Source organism: Barbatula barbatula (assembly GCF_947034865.1).
Source record: "Barbatula barbatula genome assembly, chromosome: 24".
Lineage (NCBI taxonomy): Eukaryota > Metazoa > Chordata > Actinopteri > Cypriniformes > Nemacheilidae > Barbatula > Barbatula barbatula.
In genome coordinates this window covers 9,698,499-9,721,297 of record NC_136787.1, presented here as the reverse complement: position 1 = coordinate 9,721,297, position 22,799 = coordinate 9,698,499, and the positions used below count along the sequence as shown (strand labels likewise).

At 40.6% G+C, this 22,799-nt stretch overlaps 1 protein-coding gene across 1 annotated transcript in view; it reads left to right on the top strand.

The window, feature by feature from the left end:
- The window catches only part of pcdh1a (protocadherin 1a), a gene marked incomplete at its 5' end in the record, with an annotated part of 62,048 nt that overhangs the window by 25,535 nt on the left and 13,714 nt on the right, over positions 1-22,799 (top strand). Inside the window, one exon of the mRNA XM_079447826.1 lies at positions 17,776-17,995. Within this exon, the coding sequence (XP_079303952.1) occupies positions 17,776-17,995 (220 nt within the window). The remainder of the gene's footprint in view (positions 1-17,775; positions 17,996-22,799) is intronic.

Here is a 22,799-nt window from a genome sequence, read left to right as displayed (position 1 = left end):
TGCATCCCAATCGATCAGATCTTTTTTTCCCTCCCTCATCTGCCACCTGAAGACCAAGCATTGATATCGATCTTTGATGTTTGGCATAACTATAAACGCACACAGAAAAGAGGGAGTTTTATCTCTATTGGATTTCTCCTCCCCTCTCTCCCGGGACCCTTCACACACTCACATCAAAATGCCACTAAAATGCCAGCAGGGAAATGGAAGCATTATTCACCGGACCGCCATTCATGGCAGCTCAGCGGAAAGACGCTGGCGTTGAAGCTCTTCTGCACATCCTCTTCATTATCTGCCTCACCTGAAAATGCCACCAGCTTTTATGTGACTTATCTGCGCATCAGACGTCCATGCAAATTAAAAACAGAGGAGTGGGGGTTTGTTTCATTCTTTATCCGTTTGGAAACCTTTCCATTTCCAGGATTGTCATCTGAACAATGCAGAAAGCTCAGCCTTGATAGACGGGCAAAAAGCGAGGCTGAGTAGAAAAAGGGGAACGGCGTGCTCTATTTTTGATGAAGTGGATCAAAGCGCTGTCACCAATGGCGTCTCCCTTTTCATTTCAATTCGATACATTATTTATTTTTTACTTGACAAGTTAATGTGGGTTTCTTTGATAGGAACTCTAGTAAAGCGCACAAGGCTGTGTCTTTTCCTATGTTTTGCTTATGTGTTTATGGAGAGCGTTGAGAAGAAAAAAACTGTCAGATGCTGGAAAGCGGCTCTGGAAATGTCAAAGAGCCGGCGGAGATGAGACGGGCCTGAGGACATGTGACATCTTTAACTGAAATGACAGAGATCAACAAAAACAGAGTGGAAATTAAATCAAGCCTCTTATTTGCTCGTGGAATGCAATGGGGAGAGATGAACATGTGAAAATGCTACCTAATTCAGACGTATAGAAACAAACACCCACCAGCTTTTACACTTGCTATGAAAATACCCAAATCTGAGCACATTGTGACAAATAATTAAGATCTTCTCTGAATTTAGAAGACACATGAAATTTACTAAGATTCTCAGTAGTGTTCATTTTATATCCCTTATATCTTAGTTGTTTCTCCTATACAACAAAAATAATATAATGAGTCTACCTACTCCTTAAATTTGACTAGTAAAATCTGGTTAATGTGATAGTTCGCCCGAAAATGAAATGCTGTCATCATTCACCCTCTTGTCCTTTCAAACCTGTATCATTGGTAACCAAACAATAGTTTTGTTCTGATGAACACAGATAAAGATATTTGGAACAATACTTGTAACCAAACAGTTCTTGGCCACCGTTGCCTACCATAGAAGAATAAATGACAATGGTAGTCAAAAGTGCCCCAGAGCTGTTTGCTTTCCTACATTGTTCAAAATATCTTCTTTTATGTTTAATAGAACAAAGAAATGTGTAAACCAATTGTCCATTCTATGGTAGAAAATAGTGGTCAAGAACTGTTTGGTTACATGCATATAGTACTTCTAAATACTCAAAGGTGAGTAAACGATGACAGATTTTTCATTTAGGCTGAACTGTTCCTTTGTGATTTTTATTTTCTTTGCGTTGTGTGTGGCAGCTGTTTATCACTGTTACTTAGTAATGATACAGAATGAGGAGATGCCAGCTTCACTGTTTTATTCATGTTTTTGTCACGTTGGATTTACTACCAAAACTTTACGCGGCAGTTTCCTTACCCTGCCAAGCTGCCACATATTGCAAGACATATTGCATTGGAGGAACGCAAACTACTTTCCAAAGGCAATTTATTTTGAGACAAGCAGGTATAAGAAATGCATTACACTAAAATGAGTGTGAACGCAAGCGTGCAAAGATGTAAATTATACGCCATCAATAGCTGTTCGCTGATGTGATTTTGTTCAGGCTGTTCATATGAACTGATGTGCACTTGATTTCTAAATGCAGATTTTTACTGCAATCACATGAGCCGATTTCCGACGACAAATGTACGAAACACTCTAATGCGTCCATACCAAACTGTCTCAGCTCAGTAAATTTCAAATAGCTTGAGAGAGATTCACCGGGCTCTCCTGCCATCCCCATAAAGATACCACAGCAGCAATGGCAGGCCAAATGACGGAAGAGATTTATGAAGAATTTGGGCAGCTGCAGTTCTTCTAAATTGGCCTGCATTGTTCTGCACAGCTCAAAAAAAGAAGCGCTGTTATTAAGAGGAAGTTTGGTGCACATGCCAGGCAGGCCTCATTAATCTGATGTTAGCAGAGCTGTGTTATTGAACGCGGTCTTGGGGGAAGGACTAGTACGGTTTATATCTGAGAAGATGTTTGTGTCTGCACCACTGGACGGTTAAAGATAATGGTCCATACTCATTTCTTTTTTAGATGCACCAGAGACTGCAGAGTGCTGTCACGTGATGCGATCACGTTCCGAACGCCTTCCAGTGAAGCGCGCATCGGCATCTCTAAAATGACCGCTCCCGAACCTCCCTCCTCGCTCTCCTACTTATAAATTTATACACCCCACTTATAAAGCCACAACCAGTGCTGGAGGAAGTCTCTCAGGATGGCTTTCGAACATAAGAAATCCATCTACTAAGTGTCATCGCAATGAGTTTCCTACCGCAGCTGGTTTAAGCTAATGAAACGTATCCAACGAGAAAGGGGGAGAAAACAGAACGGGGAAAAAATAGAGACGTCATGAAGACATTCTCTATCCTTAAAGCCAAATAGTCTTTTTCATGGATTACCTGCTCACTCAGAGAATGATCAGGTAATTGAAGATAACACCACTTCAGCTTCCAAATAGTACCGTGTCAGTACTAATATCAAGTTGGCATAACAAGTGGGTCTCAGACTGTCAGGGCGCATTTAGGACTTCATAGAACGGCGGTATTCCTTTTTAATACCTACAGAGAGCGGAGGCTTAGGCAGAGTGCAGCAAACGTCTCCTTTATTCCTGCATTTAAAGTGAAATATTGCCATCAAACGCATGAAAATAAGAAAACAATGCCAGATTTGGACGGAGCGTGGAAGCGGCTCCACAATGGGGCTTATTTATTTTCGGCTCCCAAGATTTAACAACCACATGGCGTTCACAAAGGCTTGTATGAAAACTAATAATGAATATCAATAGCATAATTACAGCACCGATGAAATAAAAGGGGATGGACACCATGCGCTGTTTTCCATGAAAAGGGGAAATGGACGAGAGCTCCGTCCATCAGTGTTAATTACATGGAGTTTTATTCAGCTCGTGAGCTAATTAATGTCTTTTTTGAGGGGAAATCTAATGGACCACCTGGTCATTTCATTAGACGCCAAAGGCCTTCATGGGTTTAAGAGCCAATAAAGCTTATTTGCTAGCATTCTAATCCAAACCTTCATTACAAATGGATAAAAGAAACACTCATGAATATGGATGTGTTAGTCATATATGTAAAGCATGATAAGAAACCGTGTTGCCAATGCTGAGGCAACGCTCAGTAGCCTTGTTGGGCATGGATAATAAATGGACATAATAAAGCTTTATACAGTAGGTGCATATGAGCTTCAAAAGCTGGAACCTTGTGTTCAAGCCGAAGGATCCGTTTTTCAATTCTTTCATAGACTTTTCTACAGCATCCTTCGCTGGCAGGTTAGACAGCACATCACTTTCAACATGATATTACACAAGCCTGTAACACAGATACAATCTGAACACTGGCAGCACGTTGTGTGTTTGTGTGGGAGAGAAAGAGTCCGTCAGAAGCATGTCTTTCCGAGGCTTTCTGATACTGGGAGCTAATGCTGTTTGATGTATTAACTATGAGGATGGGGTGTGCCTATGTTAGTATATGAGAGTGAGGGAAACATTGAAATGTGCTTTGCCTTTGTGTTCAGTTGAATAGGAGGGGAGGAGTGCTGCAGCTTTTTGATGTTTTAATAATGTTTCGCGCTGATTGAAAGTATCTCCGTTAGGTCGTTTCAAGTTTCAATCAATCTCTCATTTCGGTCAATGTGGAACACAGCTTGTTTACAGTTTTTTGAAGTGATGTCGCTCGAATGCGGTGGCTTTTAGTATGAGGACACTATGCGTATGACCATTATACTATTTGTGTAAACTCAAAATACCTATTGATGAATATGATCATAATGAATTATAGCGCTGGGCCACATAATCTATAATCGTATTAGTTAGTTAAATAGGTCTTTTATAAAAATGATTTAGCAGGTTATTAGAGGACTCGTCGGATGAGCACTAGTTGGTATGATTTATTAGGGTCTTCATGAAATGTCTGGAACATATTTAGCTAAAAAACACTCAATGGCTTCATAAACAAAGCACTTTTTGCCTCGTCAAAAACAGCTATGCTCACAGCAACCCGTTTTGGTGCATATTTTTTAAATGATAATGAGTTAATGCGCACCCCGCCCCCTCTTCTGTATGGCATTTCAACACAACACAACACATGCGTAGATAGTACTTCCATGGCAATGGTTTAGCTAAATTAGATTTCCTGAAGTCCTCTGCGGTTAGTTTCATTTTAAATGTCTCAAATCATTCGTCCGGAGACTACAAAATCTGTCACCGCAAACACGTTGTGCATGTATGCTCAACCTAAAATCCACAGAATGCCCACCTGCAGATCTCAGCGTCATTACGTTGATTTTAGCGCTTGTCATTGACAAGTTATAACGTTACACGCACAACGTAAGTATGCTGTGACAGATTTTTCAGCCTAAGGACAAAGATTGGAGACGTTTAAAACTAAAATAAATGCATAATGTTCATGTAATAAAGTTCGTAAGAAGGGAAGGAAGGAGGCTGGAACCGGCGAACATTCAAATAAAACTTTAATTAAATAAACAATAAACACGGAAGTAACTGACCGACAGCCACCTCACGGTAGACTGCCGGCCATAAAACATACACACACTAAACATATGTCCGGGCCCGGTCCTCTCTCGTCAACAGTCCTGCCGAACATCCTTTTAAGCTCCCAATCTCCTCCGTGATAAGATGCGGGACCGGTGCGCGCACAGCTGCTTCCACTTATCACTCACGCCACCGGCCCCGCGTCACGGCTCTCGTCCTCACCACAGTTCATTATCAAAACAAACCGCTTGACGCAGCTAAACATTAATGCACATACTGTATTAACATACATACAGCTAAACAGTGCCCGTTTGCCAAATAACATATAAATATAGCGTAAGTTTAAAACTTGCTTTGAATGTCTTATTAAGCCTGTGGCTGACTAAGCTCCCTTCGCAATCATATGCTAACGTTCTGAACGATCGTATGCCTCCTATATATACGGTACATTTACGTAAATTCAGACTGTTTTTGTTTTGGCAGCTTTGTCTTGTTCAGTTGGTCCCGATAAGAACAACTTTGAAGCTAATCCTTCTTGTACTGTCCCAGGTTGATAAAGCACTCCGGATTGAAAGTAATTTGCGCAAACAAGCATATTGTTACTTAAGGTTTCTGCTGGATTTCCACTTGATAGAATAAAAAAATCCACTCCTGTCTCTTCCGTGGTTGGGACTCTTTGCAGCGACCATGTTGCATGTTGTCCGCGAACGTTGGCCATAACGTCACGTTCACCGCTGTCGCTTGTCAAAAATGGCGGCAGCAGGTGGGAGGAATTGTCTAGTTTAAAGGGCGGTACAATTATAAGATCCAGATTTGATGTCACAACCGGAGGGAAATCTAAACGGCTCAATTTCTCACATGCTTGCACACCAAAGGCACACCAAAACAAACTAACTGGGTTCGTAATTTTCACGTTTTCTGGGTTGCTAGATGCACCGGGGACACGATTATAGCACTTAATCACAGAAAATATTTGGTTTTCATCCTATGACATCCTTCAGCAATTGTCAATATTGTAATGGTTTTTATACGCCTTTTGTTATGTTTCCTAAATAATGTGATATTTTAGTAATAGTAATGTTTTAGTAATGTTTTAGTCAAGTAGGCCTATCAGAACCCTTTATAATTGGAAAAATCATCTAATTAGATGTTCTTCTTGGCAGCAATGACTGTTTGCCTAAAATGGTGGTCCTTCGTGTTAAAATACAAATAGCCCTTTTAACCCATTTCAAAACGAATACATACTATTTAGACACATTAAATTGTCAAATGGCTAAATGTTTCAATATTACTCATTGTGAGATCAAATATTAAGCTTATTTTTAGTTAAATGTTACTGCCACACGGAAATGTTGCCATCATGAGGATTTCTATCTCCAAGTTGGCGTAAAACATTTATTTGTCCTCTGCAGTGGGAACTGTATGTCCCCTACACTTCTCACCATGGCCAATTTTATCCCCACCACATGAAATGTGTTATTTTTAATGTTCTGCTGAGTGGTCGTGTGGGTTTTATCAACAGTACTGTTCTCGTTCAGGCAGCATTCTGTTAAACAAAATACAGACGGCACAAAATAGTCCTAAAATATACATCCACAAAGGTACAGTTGCAATTTGGGTCATCAAAATAGCTATATATTATGTTAAGAGTATGTACATTAGAGAATAGAAAAACCCAGAGTGAAACATTTTTTAGTAGGCCAGTGGGTTTTAATTGAATCTTAATTGCTGATCCGTGCATTTATTTACTGACCTACAAAATCCTACATAACCTACAATACATTTCACAATGTTACTGTTTACACAAACAAAATCTCTTCTACAGACCTCTTTACATTATTATATTCACATAGACTCATCAAAACAAGTTCCTATTACATTTTTATTCATAAACACGAATAAAGAATGTGTTATATTATTAATTATACCGGTATTAATCATGATGTTGCAACCAATATGTCGCCAACTGTCTCCACTGCTTTCAACAAGAAAGTTATGTCAGGCGTAGACGTGTCTTTAATCAAAGCCTGGTTTTAGTTAAGCACTTTAAAATTATATTTGCGCCTTTATCACAAGTCAGACAGTAATTCAATAATTTAAAAAGCTTTGAGTAATAACAGCCTTTCATAATATTCCCAGTGTTCTAAATTAGTTGATGTTCTGGGTTCAAAGGAGCAGTAGCCACTACCGACAGTTAATGCATTAACAGACACTGGCAATGTATGACCTGCAAGAACTTCTTTTGAAAGCCAGCATACATTTACAGTACAGGGAATGTGCTTTTACGGGAGAAATTGTGTGATAAATAAGGACGAAATAACTTATTTTCACCAGAATTCGAAATCTGATTTTCAGGGATGATTTTAGCATCTGTCATTTTTGTGTACTACATAATCTCAAAGCCGGGAAGCATATATGATTTATAATCTAATGTATAAATAATGTCTTATATAATGCTTTGTTTGGGCTTATTTTGTAAAGTTTGTCCCCTTCCAGATCCATGTGACTTTCTTTGTGGAATAACAAAAAAGTTTAATAGAATGATCTAACTGCTTTTCCATTCTCAAATCTCTCTCCCTTCGGTGTAATTGCAATATGCCGCATCAAGACGCACCCTGACAACTTTAATATCAATGACAAGACACACAAAATAAACGTTGTTTCATGTAGTTGAGGGCCAACGAGACATGCGTTTTTGAAGTGTCATATTAGAATTACGCAAATGAGATGGGAGAGCTATGGCAGAAGGTTTAATTTGCAGAGACAAACATTTTCTGCCTGTTCCTCACTAAAAGCTATGGCAGTCTGAAATAGTGCACTGTGTAAACCAGTGGTTCTCAACCTTTGTGTAGGGTGCATTGCTTTGTGGCCCCCAAATAAAGACTTTATTCTTTATTTCTTACAATTTTAAAAACATATGCATTTAAACAAGGCAGGAACGTCAAATATGGTTGGTGGTCTTATTTTTCTGATGTTTAATTGAATTAAATTCGTGATCTATTTCTATATATTATAAAATGCCACAAAAACTGTGACCTCCCCCCACCCCGCATTCCTTCTCTGGGCCCCCAGTTTAGAACCATTGATATAGACTAATTTAATGGGCCATCAGTCACTTTTGCAGCTTAACTGTCCCATTTTCCCTTTCATTTTATTGCATGAGAGCAAAACAGCGGCTTGGGCACTATTCATAACATTCAGGGTTGAACATAGGAGCCGAAAAACTGTTATTTTTGGGTGGACTGTTCCTTTAAATTTCTGATCTGTACTGGCTGAAAGTGGTTATAACACACATAGTGTTGCTCAGATTTTTAGACTGGAAAATATGGCATGGCCTACATGTACCCGCAGGGATCGAGACCATGTGTCAGGTCCTTTTTTCTGTTTTTGTTCTTTTTTTCCTAAGCCAATTGTAAACATCTATCATGGCTACAGCTGGGCTGTGAGCATCAGTGCACGTTTGAGAAGAGTTGAAAGCTGTCTGTGTATTTGACGCGATCGTTGCACCAAAAATAAGATCCCTGAAGTGTTTGCCATGGATGTGCTATGATACATTTTGGCTAAGGGCGACCCACTGCTCGCAGCCTGGAGTCTGTGGTCAGGATGAACTGGAGTTGTTTTAACATGGTACTAACAGGCATGTCTGTGTCTTTCTCACTATCTGTGTCTCTTTAAATGTCCTGCAGTAGTGTAATGGAGGTCAGGGCTGGCTGCAGACACCGATCACCTCTGGCTCACGATTAGCCCACTAGACCTAAAAATACCCCTTTAAAGGCCAGGAAAGATAGGCCCTCAAATCCAAGCTCCCTGATTGGCTCCAATAACAGTAAAGTAAAACTAAAGGCAGATTTAAATCTACAGTTCCAGCTCAGAGAGATCTCGTCTCCCTCGCCGTCTGCCACCCTAATCCACAGCTAGCTGGCTCACTCTTTGATTTCTATAACAAACGATGGGCCATCCTTGAACAAAAATCGAAAAAGAAAGAAAAATCATTTTTGGGGTTGAGTTGCTCTGCAAAACAAAAAACACACTGGTCTCCAGAAGGTCAAACTGTGAAGTGCGGTACAATTCAAACTCTGATTTACACAAGGTTTGGGCAGTAAGTAACAGATAATAAAATCATGTTTGGGTCTATACAAAATCACACACTTTCTCACATTCTCAGCAATGTAGGGAATTACACTAAATAGACAAAAATATTGGACGCCCCCGTCTAATGAACAGGTTTGACTACTTTAGTCATTTTCTGTGCATTATATGCATTACGCACAAATCTTAATGATGCAACATAAAACACTATTCTAGAGCATTGTGCTTGTAATTTTAATGCAACAGTTTGGTCATGGCTCTTTTCTATTCCAACATGACAATATCCATGTGCACAAAGCTATATTACAAAAGTAATGATTGATTCAGTCTAGTGTGCAAGAACTTGAATGGTCTGCATAAAGCCCTGACCTGAACCCAGCTGAACACCTTTCAGCCAAAACAATCCTTACAAAACGGCTGCAACAAAGATAAAAACCAAATTCTTTGTATGGGATATCATTAATATAAACATGTTTATTAGAATGGAGATACCACAATTGTCAACTATGGCAAATTTGGTAGATAGATCAAATAACCCTTTAATTCCTAACCATGTTCCCTAAGGACAGTGCACATCTTCCCTTATCTGACTCGTCCGTTTCAGTCTTGTAGCGCTCTGCTCATAAGTTGAAGAGTTAAATTAGGTGTGTTTGATTAGGGAGATATTGTTGGGGGTTCTTCGGCAACCACTGAATTAGATATGATATTAAAGCAGTAATCCATGTGATTTCCATAAGTGATTTTTCCAGGTAAGGAGTGTTTAGACAGCACAGAGTATAAAATGATGATAACAGCAGTCTGATAAAAGATGCCAATTTAGTGAAAAAAAACAAGCTAAACAATTCTTCTGCCAAGCAATGTAGTTCATTATCCTAAATGTAGGCTCGCATGGTTGCCAAGCAGCTTGGCGCAATACTATAGAATTTAACTAATGTGTAGCAAATGTGACCTATCCAGTCCGCTATTGTAGCCAAACTGCCCCGTTTTCTAAGTAGGTTTTTCTGAATGATCAGCATTTGACTTTTCTGCTCAATATTGTGGGCGCAGATTCAGTCAAGTGTATATTAACCCCTGCCACGTACTATCAGAGCACAATGCAGAACTTTGGTTTAGTTTTAATTCAAATAATGCACGAAAACAAAGAGCATGAGAGAGGAGGTTAAGAGCGAGAGAGAGCCTTGACTTTAAAGCCATTATCACACCACACTAAGCACAGACAAACACTTTGCCTCGCACGCACGCACGCACATGCATGAATGCGTAATCACAGAGTCTTCAACTCTACATGCATCCTCACTTAATTGGAAATGTCGGATCAATGCTTTCTGATTACCAGGCTTCAAGATAGTTTGTTTCTGGCTTACGGCAGTGGGTTTTATTCAGCTATGTTTTCTACTTTCGAGACTAAACCCTCTCCCTCCCTCAGTTCACTTGTAGGCCCAGCTGTAGCCATGGTTGGAGTCACCCATCTGTAATCAGCTTTTAATTCATTAAGAGGACAGAGCTGCGAATTCATCAGACCTCCTCCGTTCCTCTCAACCACCGGCTAAAAGGGGCGGAGAATGAGATGTGAACAGAATCCACGACTCTGCTTGGGTTTTAAAAAAGGGCTTTGAATCCCTTTGATATTTGCAAACAGTACTCAGACAAGACGTCCCTCCGATTTCAAAAGCTAGAGGAGAAAGTGAGAGCGGGTGAGCCGGCCTCGCCGCAGATACAAATATTTCTAAGCGTCATTTTTACGCCTGGTTGAACACAGTTAGGCTGCTGCCAAACCACGGGTCCACTCGGATGGATCAATAGAGGAGATTCGTCCTAGTTTCGCGGCCATGGCAGAACGCTCTGTGCCGGAGATGAAAGAGCTCTCTAGTTTCTAATTAAACATTATTTTTTAATACACTCTCTCCCTCGATTGAGGAAATTCAAAGTGTGAGTAGTCATCTCAGTCTTTTAAATAAGATAGCAGGGATAAAACAGATTGTCCGTCTTGTGGAGTAACTATTGCTAGTTATATAATTGTTTAAAGGGGGAACTGTCAATGGAGATCTATGTAGCATTACACCATAGCCTATTAATAGTGATGCAAAAAAACTATTGTGGAGGGAGTTCCTAAAGTCTCGTGCAAGCTTGAGAGCTTTGTCATCTCGCCCCACAATCCCATTATACTGTATATATCTGGTCCTTAAAGCAATTTGAGTCTGAGCTCCATGCATGCTTTCCAGCCAGATGCTTTAGGGACCGAGATATTAACTCTGAAAATGGAGGTTTTAGGAGGAAATAGGTGTCCACTTGGGAGTGCATATTACTGAGGATTATTTCTCAAGTGCTTTTCCCTCTCTCCTTTCCACTCGACCTCCTCATCACAGAGAGAATATTCCGCCTGCCCTCCCGTCGCTCAATATTTTCAAAACAAGGCCTTTCGGAGCACCACACAAATGAAATGAAATTTAGGACACCGCGCCTTAGAGTGCGCCTACCGCCATGTGCAAACACTTGCAGTTGGATTGAAAAGTACATCCCTCAGGGAAGAGGCTGATCCATTCAGATTGAACTGTAATATTCAAAAATCTCTACACTTACACAGCACTGATAAGGCTTCAGCATCTAATGTTATAAAATAGAACCTGTGTTATTATTTTATGGTATGCCGTGAAGGATCCAGACACTCATTGCAGGAAGTCAGATTTTCACATTGAGAATCACAGTTATATAGCCTACCTCTCGTATGATATGAAAAAGGTTTTTCTCCCCAGTCTTAAAAGAATCGGCAGATGTCTCGGGTGCCCTCTGATATGAAAAATTCAATTTAAAAGGATGAGAGAGAGAGAGAATGGCGCCCGGCCTATTTTCATTCTCTCTCACGAAGAGATATGAGAATGATGTTCTATTGTGAGGGGGGAAATGATGCCAATCGAACTGCAGAGAAATTCCTTCATAATTCAATTCAATTTCCTCCAAATCCCAATGGCGGACTAGTTTCAGAGAGCCACCGGAAAGATGCGGAGATGCTGAGGGAGCCAGAGAGGGAGTGATAGATGCCAGGTGAGAATAGGGAGGAGAGAAAGGTAAAATTTAGAGGGTGTGAAGGGACTGGGAGGAGAGATGGGTTTGAATTTAGTTGGTGAGAAGAGAGAAGAGGTGAGATGGAGAGGTGTTATAGGGAGTGTCGATTAGGTTGTTTGTTTTCCTTCTTGTCCCACTGATGGACAAAAAGCTGAAGAGTTTGAAATGTTGTAGGTTCACAGCAAGGTCAACCACAAAAGCCATCGCAGTCTAACAAGTAGGCTATACGCCAACGCAGAATTGCAGGTTCAGCTAGTATGTGTTTTCCTAGTCTAAACCCAAATTCTGAGGAAACAGAATAGACAGCTGCTATCTGATAGCCGTACACAATGTTATCTGTCTTGTATTTATCATAAACATTAATTTCATTATCAGTTTATATTAGACCAGGGGTTGTTAACCTTTACAGACCAAGAGATCGCTGCACTGTATAAGAGCTACATTTGTATTTCTTTAGAATCAGTTTTATTTAGAGTCATCACATAATGCTTAACAGATCATTAGGTTGGGTTCCATTTAAATAATGTCGCGAACATTATTTGATTTATAGATGACCTTGTCTGTGAAATCTAGGCTAAAGTCCAATCTATCTAAGTCTAACATAAGAAGCTTCAAAATTGTCATTGCTATGAAAATGACCAAATTGGTAATGTGTGTTGTGAAATTGGTGAGCTGTAAATATGAAATGATAGATTTGGAAATGCAGGACTCAAATTTATATTTACAATATGATGAATAATAAAAAATAATGACTTTATTGATAACACGTTATATTATTTTCCACAAAAACAACTCGAAGTTGGCTTTCTCAACATTGATTACAATTTCTGACATAGCATTAGTCAATATTACTGGTTATATATCAAGGTTATATTTTCACAGAATGTTCTTAACATCAGAAAACAGCAAATCGCAGGAATAACTTCACATATGTATTCTCAACGGACACCCTGGAGTACACTCAGAGAACCCCAGGGACCTGGTGAAAGTAAAGTATTTTGTTTTTTATTTGCCTTCTGGCTTTTTAAATAAGGTTTTCCGGCTTTTAAACCAAATATTTGTACAGTTTCTGCAAGGGTCTGTTGTATTATGTGGTAGATGTTGAAGGTTGCTTTCTCAGCCTCTGTCCTACGGTTAATTTAGAGACCCTTCCTGCCCTCGTGCACAAACACTGAGTAGGAGATGTAGTGTGAACCTTGGCGCTCTCGCTTGGTTAAAGTCAGTGGGTGAACTCTTGCACACCATGCTTTAGTTAAAGGGGATCTGAGCGAGCGTTCAGGCTGCAGGGCTGCGGGCGTGTGCGAGGATCAATGAGCCGCTGCTTTAGAAGGCATGTAGAGCAGAGGAAAAATGAGCTGCACAAACAAACATGACAATGAAGAAGTGCACCTCCGAAGAGAGGCAGCCAGCATAAAATGTGAGAGCTGAGGAGAGTGGGGGGGCAGAGGCACATACGGATTTGTTATTATCTTCCCATCCAACTCTCAACTCCTTGTCTTGTTCCTCTTCCGTCTTCCAGAGTTTCTCGGTTTTTGTAGGTGCAATAGTTTTGAGGCAAACAGTGTGACACTAGGGCCTTCAAAGAGTCTAGACTTATCAAGGAGACACAGAAAGGGATAAAGGAAGAAGATGGGTCAGAGTGGAGGGGGTGGTCATTAAAGCTAGGAAAACGTGAAGACATGAAACGAGAAGAAGCTCATGATTGAAATGAGAGACGGCAGCAGAAAGCTATTGTCAGTCCTGTTTAGCATTCGCTACTGGCTAATTGCACCCGCAGAGCTGGGTAGATACAAACTCTCAGAGTGTCTAAGAGACGTGAGAGTTTCTCAGTCAATACATATCTTGCTCCTTGCCTAGAATACTGCACTCCTAAAGCAGTCTGTTTCAAACTGGTACAAGGTTTGGGGCTGCAGCAGCATTGACACAGTAAAAGCCAGCATTGGCCGTACATGGAGTGCAGGGGATCGAGCTGCCACTTCTAATGACAAATCTCATAGTTCACGGCATTTGGTATGACAGCATGCAGGAGTAATGGGCTGAATGAATCACTGGTAGGAAAAGCTCGGGCCTCGCCGCTCTGCCTGCAGCTTAAACCAGCCCGTGTATCACCTATCCATTTGTGGAGCATTTCACCTCAAACCGCACCTCGTGCATGATGAATAGACAGATATCAGGCAGCACTCCATTACTCGCTCGGAGGCACTACAGCCCGGTGTCGCGCACGCCATTTTCTCGTGCTGTCTCAGTTCATGAGACTTAATTCTTAAACTATGTCTGCTGCAATATCTGTGGACCTTATTTCTGTCAAGTGTGAAATACACTTGCATTTAATATAGCAAGTTTTTATCATTCCTCCTTTTCACCTCAGCCCAGCAATTTTTCTAATCTTTTCTAATCTAAGCACAGCACCCGGTTTCCATTTATTTTCTCGTCGCTTTCTTCTAGTTTCACCATTTATTGTTCCTGCTCAGATTCCTTCGGGGCCGATTGTCTATTTTCTGATATCTCGATCCACTCTACTTTGTCTAGTCCTTTTTTGTGGCACATAATTGAACCTTTCTTTGGCTCCAAGTCCAATTTTATAGCCAGCCCCAGTAACCCTTCTACAGTCCTCAATTTCTTTCCTGGAGACAGCAGATTAGCACCTACTCTTCTAGTCAAGTTCTCTCAACAGTGTCTTTCTCCTCAATCTAAGTCTCAGTATCCAGTCCAAGACTCTCTTCAATCCAAGATTCTCTGTACATGTCCAAGACTATCGGTCTGGTCCAAGTCTGTCTCTTCAATCCAAGACTCATTTTCTAGTCCAAAACTGTTCCCGGTTGAAAGTTGCTTAATTACAAGACCGTCTTTCTCCAATCCAATCCTCATCTTGACAAGCGTCTCCACTTACGCAATCCGCAGTCATCAAAATCCATGCAGGTCGATTCTAATCAGGGATAGCTTTAACCCAAGCATCAGTGCAGAACCCACAGTGGCTAGAGGCTGCCCCTCTTAAATCCTGAGCCAGGGTCTTTTATCTTGGTGCTACCTCCTTGCCACCCCACCACTACCCCATCCCCCCACATTACACAGACATGTCAGCTCTCCAGTACTCCCCCTGGAGGAAGACAGAGGCTAGATTCAGTGCTGAGACTCTATCTGCAAAGCTGCAGCTTCCAGCGCTCCGGGCAGAAAAAAGTGCTGACTCTTAAGCAATGCCTATAGGAGCAGTTTAAGCAAGAATCCATATTTAAATAACTAAATGCCTCTCTTAGGTTTAAATAGTAACTTGTCTGCTTTGAACCACAATTCCCATCGCTGACAAACCCATTACCCCAGGATGGTACCTGGGATAGCAATAATATTAGCGATTAAAATCTCATAACCATAGTAATGCGCTTTCACTAATAAAACTGTATTTGAGGATTTTTCTTCTCCAAGTCCCTTTCCTTAGATCAAACACTACAATTTGCATACTACACGTAGTCTTGTAATCACCACATCACTTTACAGCGATCAAGCAGCACCATTTGCATTTTCTACAAAGTACGATAAGCACGTTTCACGAAAGATCAAACAATGACTAAAACGTCTGCCACCCGAAGATGTTGTGCACGTGGGTCATTGCACATCAAAGGCTACCAATTAATAAGAAAATGTAAAAAAATAAATACATCAAAAGTTTTTTGCCCCAAGAAAAAAACATGATCTCCCATCTGTATCTCCGTCCCGCTTTTGCACTCACATTTTGTGTGAAAGCCTTGATAGACAACAGAGGGACTCATGCTGTGAGTCCATGTTTGAGTTTGCTAAGGAAGTCGATGTAATTACTGTGCAGTGAGATTGTTCCTCTACTCACTTCAGTTCCTCACTAACCGTAAATACCAAGGCGCAGGGGAGCACATGGCAAGCAGGCCTACAACTCATATGAGCATGAGAGAATAAAGAGCAGTGTTGGGGAATAACTACTAAAAGTTGTGCTGCTACTATCTTCCCTGGTGAGAAAACAGCATAGCTGATCAAAACACAAATGTTGTGTTTTGGATGTAGGTCCCTGTATGAGATGTTGGCATAATGATTTTTGACTACTGTAGCTCAACCAAAAAGTCTTCTTTGGTCAATCAGCATCACCATGGGTAACAGGTAGTGGTCTAGCTTTTGTTGAAACTAGGAACTTTGTATTAGCACCTATCGTACTATTGCTCTATCATGACATATCGCTTATTGCGCCCTAAATTCTTTGTAAGTCGCTTTGGATAAAAGCGTCTGCTAAATGACTAAATGTATCTAAGGCCTGAATCTAAATGTATCTAAGGCCACCAGCTAAACCAATCAATGACGATAATTGAACATGCTTTTTTCAATGTCTCTCAAGTCTGATATATTCAAGCAAGTCCATTTGTGCGCATTTTTATTAAATTAGTACAAACATGACTGATTACTTAAGTTTTCTGCTACATAAATATTGTGATATTAAATAAAATCTCCTCCTTTGTAAATCTCAAATGTTAATGTTGAATGATTCCCTGCATGTTTTTGTTTATCTGGCGTTTGTCTTGCTGGACAGTAGCTGCATTAAAATAATGTTATTCAGTTAAACCTGTAATGTGTTTGACAGATCTGGAACTACTTTATAAGTGTGCGCTTCCTGAAAGACATGCACCCCCTTTGAATGATTGCCAGCCAATAACAGTGAAGCATTCAACAACCCCCCTTGCTACAATCAATAATGACCAATAAGCTTAGTTTAAACTTCAATTGTTTGTGCTCCTAATTGTTTTAATTAAGGAGCACTAGTGCTTCTAAAAAATGAGTTACGTAGAGCCCTGTATCGCAAATGTGCATTTCGCAATAGTTTTCAATAACATTGTCTGTTTTATTGTTGGAACTTGTAACAATGCTATCTTTTCCAAGAAATTACCCAAAATGCGTAATATGTTTGCTAGTTATATCATTCTAAATAAAGTTTTGGATTATATTTTTATGTCATTTAAATTGATTTTACAATCGTAAAGCAGTGTTGTGTTTAATATTGTTTCTTGTGAACTGGGCAGCTGGTTTTAAAAGTTACACATTTAAATATCTATTGAAATATTTCGTGTGACAACATATGGATTTAACATTGTTATGCTTTTTTAAAAGGTCTGGACGTACATTTCAGCAAAAGTCAAGGACATTATGTGCAAACAAATTGATAAATGAGCTCATAAATAAACATGCTGAGTATTAGAAAAAGCAAGCCTTACGAGTTTGAGATGGCGAAGTACGTAGCTTTAATGGCCTCTCTATATGTTTTAAATAGCCGTGTTAATGGGCTTTTTATATGAACTGAAATTGCTCTCTTAATGGCTTTAATTCCTGCTCTAAAATGGTCCTGTTTGCCTGTCTGTGTGTGTGCAGCGTAGCTCTATCGATCCTTCAATGCAGTCTGTGTGCTCACACAGAATTGGGAATGAAGGCTTTTCTGCAGGATCTGTGATTTCCACTGTTTTATGAGCTCTGCGTCTCTGTATTTCAGCAAGAGTGTTTGCCCTCATTGGCCTTGTGAAAAACATCGTGGTGACCTGAGCAGTAATATCAGAGCATATCTCTTCCCTTCTGCAAAAAGATGCCCATAATATGTGATTCCCACTTTACAGTTTCCCCTAAATTTGAACAAAACGTTTCCTCATTAGTCTCCTCTCTAGAAATTACATATTGAAAACGCCCGTCTGCTGAAGTGTGATATTACAAATTTAGTGTTCAATTAGCCTAGATTTGGGGCCTAAGTTATAATTAGATTGTTGTGTGACTGAAGGCCCTTCTTTTTCTTCTCTCGATTCCAGCTCCCGCATCGCAGAGTGACATTTTCCACGGCCAATCCGGTGCAGGATCAACAGGACTCCTCCCAGCAGAGTTACTACGACAGCGGCCTGGAGGAGTCCGAGACCCCCAGCAGCAAGAGCTCCTCGGGGCCCCGCATCGGCCCGCTCGCCCTGCCTGAGGACCACTACGAACGGACCACCCCAGACGGCAGTATTGGAGAGATGGAACACCCAGAAAACGGTAGGAGCTTTAAACTTTGTTGCAGTGAAGACCTGCTTAGACCGCCACGCTGGTCTACGCTGGTTTTTGCTGGTTTGTCATTTTGAATCTGTTGGATCTGGGGGTTTTTGTTCTTTTTTCGCCAACATGGCTTTGTTTTGGCCAAAATGTAGATCTTTGCATTTGGGGTCAGAAGCAAGCTCAGCAGGGTCTGTGTCTCGCCCATCAGCAGGCCCTCAATCACAACAGCAAATCAGTCTTAATGACCCTCTCACACAAGTGTGCTAATTAAAAACTCCAACTAATGGAGCTTTTGGTCTCCACATAATTCTGTGCTTTGACATCTGCCCAGACAACAGCGTGCTGATCGTAAACAGCTTCTTTGCTGAAGCCAAACTGCTCTCACAGCAGCTGCCAGGGTCATAAAACAATAAGACAGAAAACAAAGTAAAAAAAAGAGAATTCACAGACTAAGCAGGATAGTCAAGCATCAATTTCATTCGGCCATTACTAAATTCCGCCGGAGCCGTTCGAGACGTTCTTCCTGTAATTCATTTATATCGTCACTCTCATAAGAGCATACCCCCTCGCAGCAGCTGCGGTTTTAAACGTTCACCTCCCAAATTCGCCACTGCCCAATTTAATCTCCATTACCACGGCAACGCTTCCGTAATACCACTTTTCGCACCTATCCTCTTCAGATTTTTTCTCCATTAGTGCTGTTGTGCTTAATTACTATGCAGTTATCCCTCTGGACATCTCGCTTAGAGCTCATCTCAACGTTTTAGCTGTGAATCAAACCATAGTCTTCTCATGTCAGCGTTTTAACATGCTTCGTAAAACACGACCTCCTGTTGATTCCATGCGGGGTACATGGGGTGTGTCGGCCAAACGTGTTGGATATTAGGGGAACCGTTTATGAAGCAAAATGAAAAATGTCAGCACTGCGGCTCTGTGTTTTGCAGAGGAAATCCTACGGCAAATGAATGCATGACCTTCTGTTTGTATATAAGCGTTTGGGTCTCACGTATGTGATGTGTCATTATCCACTTCTGAGAAATAGATCAATATGTTTTTTTGAACACTAGCAAGAAACAAACTAGCGTATCTCTTTGGTGTGATCGCATTTGGGGAGTGAGAAAACCAAAGATTGGTGGCATCTTTGATTTGATACAGTTTGAATTGAAATCGAGTCAGGCTGACAGCCTTCCTAGCACCAGTGGGTGGGCACGTTCTCTGATCAGTCAGGGTGGGGAACTGTTAAGCAGAGGTAGACCTAATTAAAATATGAGTCTCACCTCAGGGAGATTACACTGAAATCCCTTATTGAGAAACAGAGGAGAAAATGAATTTAAAAAGGAACTTGTCCCCACACCCTCCACCTCCAGCTGTCTACCGTACAGCACCGGTTCCTGCCCCCTATTTATTTTTGCGGTGGGATTTGAGTGACGGGGTGACAAGCAGGGCCGGTGGAGGGTTTTGCTCGCTGCCGGTGGAATGATTGACAGGGAGGGAAGGGGGGTCGGGCGTAGTGCTCGGCGCGTCATTCCGTTTAAGCCAGATGAAAAGCAATATGTGAAGTTCACACGCGTCGTTCTGTGCGTCATGGCTCCTCGCAGAAATGACACCATGGGTCCCTTAAAGCAGTTTGGCCTTTGGTTATGAAAAGTCTCCTTTTCTACTACTGACGTGGGATCCTTTGTGCAGGAAGTGATGGTGTTTTACGATTTGCTTTGGCCTTTGTTACCAAACCTCCAGATTCGACAGAAAAAGACAGTGAATGCCGCATTGTACCCTATCCTCTTTTAGATATACAGATATACAGTACCTGCAGCCCGTGACTGATTCCGTAGCCGATTGCAACCGTAAACCAATCAGTTCCTCATCCCCAGACAACATGTCGAACGGCGACCATCTCTCAGGCTGAGCAAATGACAGATGCAATATTTCACATGCCCTTCACGGGATATTTGACACAGCAGCCATTGTTAGCCTCCATCAATACAGCGTGCAATATACATGATACCTCTAATCCATCCATAAAACCACAAACTGACGTACCAAGAGCTGCGCTAATGTTTCAGCCTGTCACTACACCTCTCGTCTGTCAATCGTCTGATGATTGAGTAGTGTCATCTTGACAGGGCATTACGCAGCACATCGGAGAGACTTACGGCTATATGAATTCAAATGATTCATACTGAGCACATACAATGCGTTGCATTCACTACAAAAGCCACAATGTGTAATTAACTTAGCTCGACTGATGCATTGTTTTCATGAGGGTGGGTATTATTATGTTAATGTGATATAATTGATCATTTATTGTTAGAAAACAAGAAAAAACTTTATATTTTGTAGTATAAATTTATATTTTTGTATACATTTCTTTCCTTAAATATTAATTTAAATCTTCCAAAAAATGTAAAAAGCATGGGTATGATTTAGGGTCGTCATGATTGATTTTCACTATAATTGTGTCCAAATAAATTCACGATAACAATATTATCGTAATGTCTATTGAATTTCTTTTCGTATCGTAATATCTATTAAATGTTTAATTTTGTATGTTTCTTTTTTGGCCATATATGAGTGTAGGGAGGCATAGAGAAGACTTTTTAACCATCGTGGCTCTATACGTTATAGTTCACCCAAAAATGAAAATGATATCATCATTTTCTCACCCCATTATCATTTCAAACCTGTACGACTTTCTGTGACACAAGAGGGCGTTAACAGTCGTTGAGTCGTGATCATCAGACTGATATATCTGTCTAGCACTTGACAACATCATTGCAAAATATTTTTATTCTTTAGTCTATTACATGTTTAGTACAACGGATTGAGGCAATATTAGTTGAATGGCCCCTAGACTTCAGTTGTTTGCATGCAACTGTCAATTTGATTTTGTGGGACTAGATAAAATCATTTCCTGGCGTTTATAACCGTACAGTCTTTGTTGATTACTTCTATTTAACATGAAACGTTCATTTAATGCGCTACGCTAACGCAAATTCTGTGCATAGAAAACCTAGTACATAACAAATGTCCAGGTTGACACTTCTCATTTTGCAGTTTGCAGGCGTATTTCGTCTTTCCATCAGTAAATATCAGATTTGAGCTCAGGCAGTTGTCAGACGTTTTCTCATTGTCATCAAGTCAACAGAACCCAGAAGCGTCTTTTAGGTGCAAGAGCAGCAGTCGGTAACAGAGGTTTACACCGGCTGCTGGAGCAGGAAGCCTTTGAAGTGCGTTTCCATGGCACCTGTGCGATTTCCGTTTGATCCTGGATCAGATTGTAGTGTATGATGTAATGCGGTGGTATATGGTGGGGACAAGAAGGATGGTGGTCTTAAAATCTGTGATTCCATGATTTAGTGAAAGGAAAGTCTCGCCCCACCCCCATTACTTTGGTTCTCTGTATTTCTACCTATCCTTGTATCTCTTAGAGCCTAGCTCTCTCTATTGCTGTCCATGCCTTGTTGTCTACTGATTTTGTCTGTCTCTCTATCTCCCTTTCTCTCTAACGCAAGGCTTTTTCCTTAGAGAACAGGCTCAGACGGGCTTTCTGAGATCTGCGAAACACGATTTGATTTCCATGTAACATGATCTGTTACTATTGATTCCAGACCTCGTTTTGACGTAAGCATTAGCTCAGATTTTTGGTTTGCTCTTGCTTTTTCTTCTGTGTTGTGTTTTCCAGATCTGGCTGTGCATAACAATTGCATCCTATATATCCAGTGTATAGTGAGTTGGGCTGCATTTGCATGCTGTAATTCAGTGCAAAACCCTGCATCTTATACGCAAACCACCTGCATTCCAGTCTGCATTCCAGGTGGTAAATGCGATAAAACAGTTCTGCACCACGAGTATTTCAATTAATCCATTGTCATTCTTTTTAGCACCAGCACACCACTTTTTATGTAAATTAGCCTGAGATAGATTGTGACTTAACGTTATTTACCTAATCGAAACTAAAAGAGACATTTGTGTACATTTACTATCGATCATTGCATAATTCATTCATTAAATAATAATGAAGAACATTACAACCGAGCATAAATTCGTGTATTTAGTGCAATGCGTCACATTTTCTGCATTTTAAAGAGCCAGTTTACAGAACTGACAAACAATGTAAGAAACACTGCCGTAAAAATTGCATTTGTTCTTCGTGATTAGCCCTGTGTGTTTTGTGCCCCGGTTCAGAGAACCAACTTTCTAGAAAAGCATCGAGTTAAAATAACATTTGCCCAAGCATCCATACATATTTATGAAACGAGGAGTAATCTGCATTGCTGGATCACCATATGTATGTGGATTATAAATGATACAGTGATGTATAATAATTAGATTAATGTTAATTAGCAATTGTTTTGGTTTCCATAGTTAACAAACAAGAAAAAGTCATCGCTCCTCTCGGACTGAATGATCGCGTGTCACCCTTTATATTTGTATCGAACGCCATCTTTCAATAAGCCTGTCGTCATCATGGGAAATGATTAGAATTGATGAGCGTCATTAGTTTAAGGGCTGGCTAATGGGTATTAGTATCGTATTAGCATTATGATGAAAAATGAACTTTATATTGAACGTTTACGGTATATGATAAGCACTTTATCTTGCAGTGCTCGTCTGTGCTTGTTTATCAGTGGTTAGCGTTTACGCGTAACCTCAATCTGCTTGAGTTACAGTAAATGATCTTGCTTGCATATTCAAGCCGCAATTTACAGAAGAAGCCCAGAAAGAAATCCGTATTATACGTACGGGTGGGCCCAGATCTGAGAAGTCTGATTGTGATTTTTTGAGACAGGCAGCGCTAGCGTTG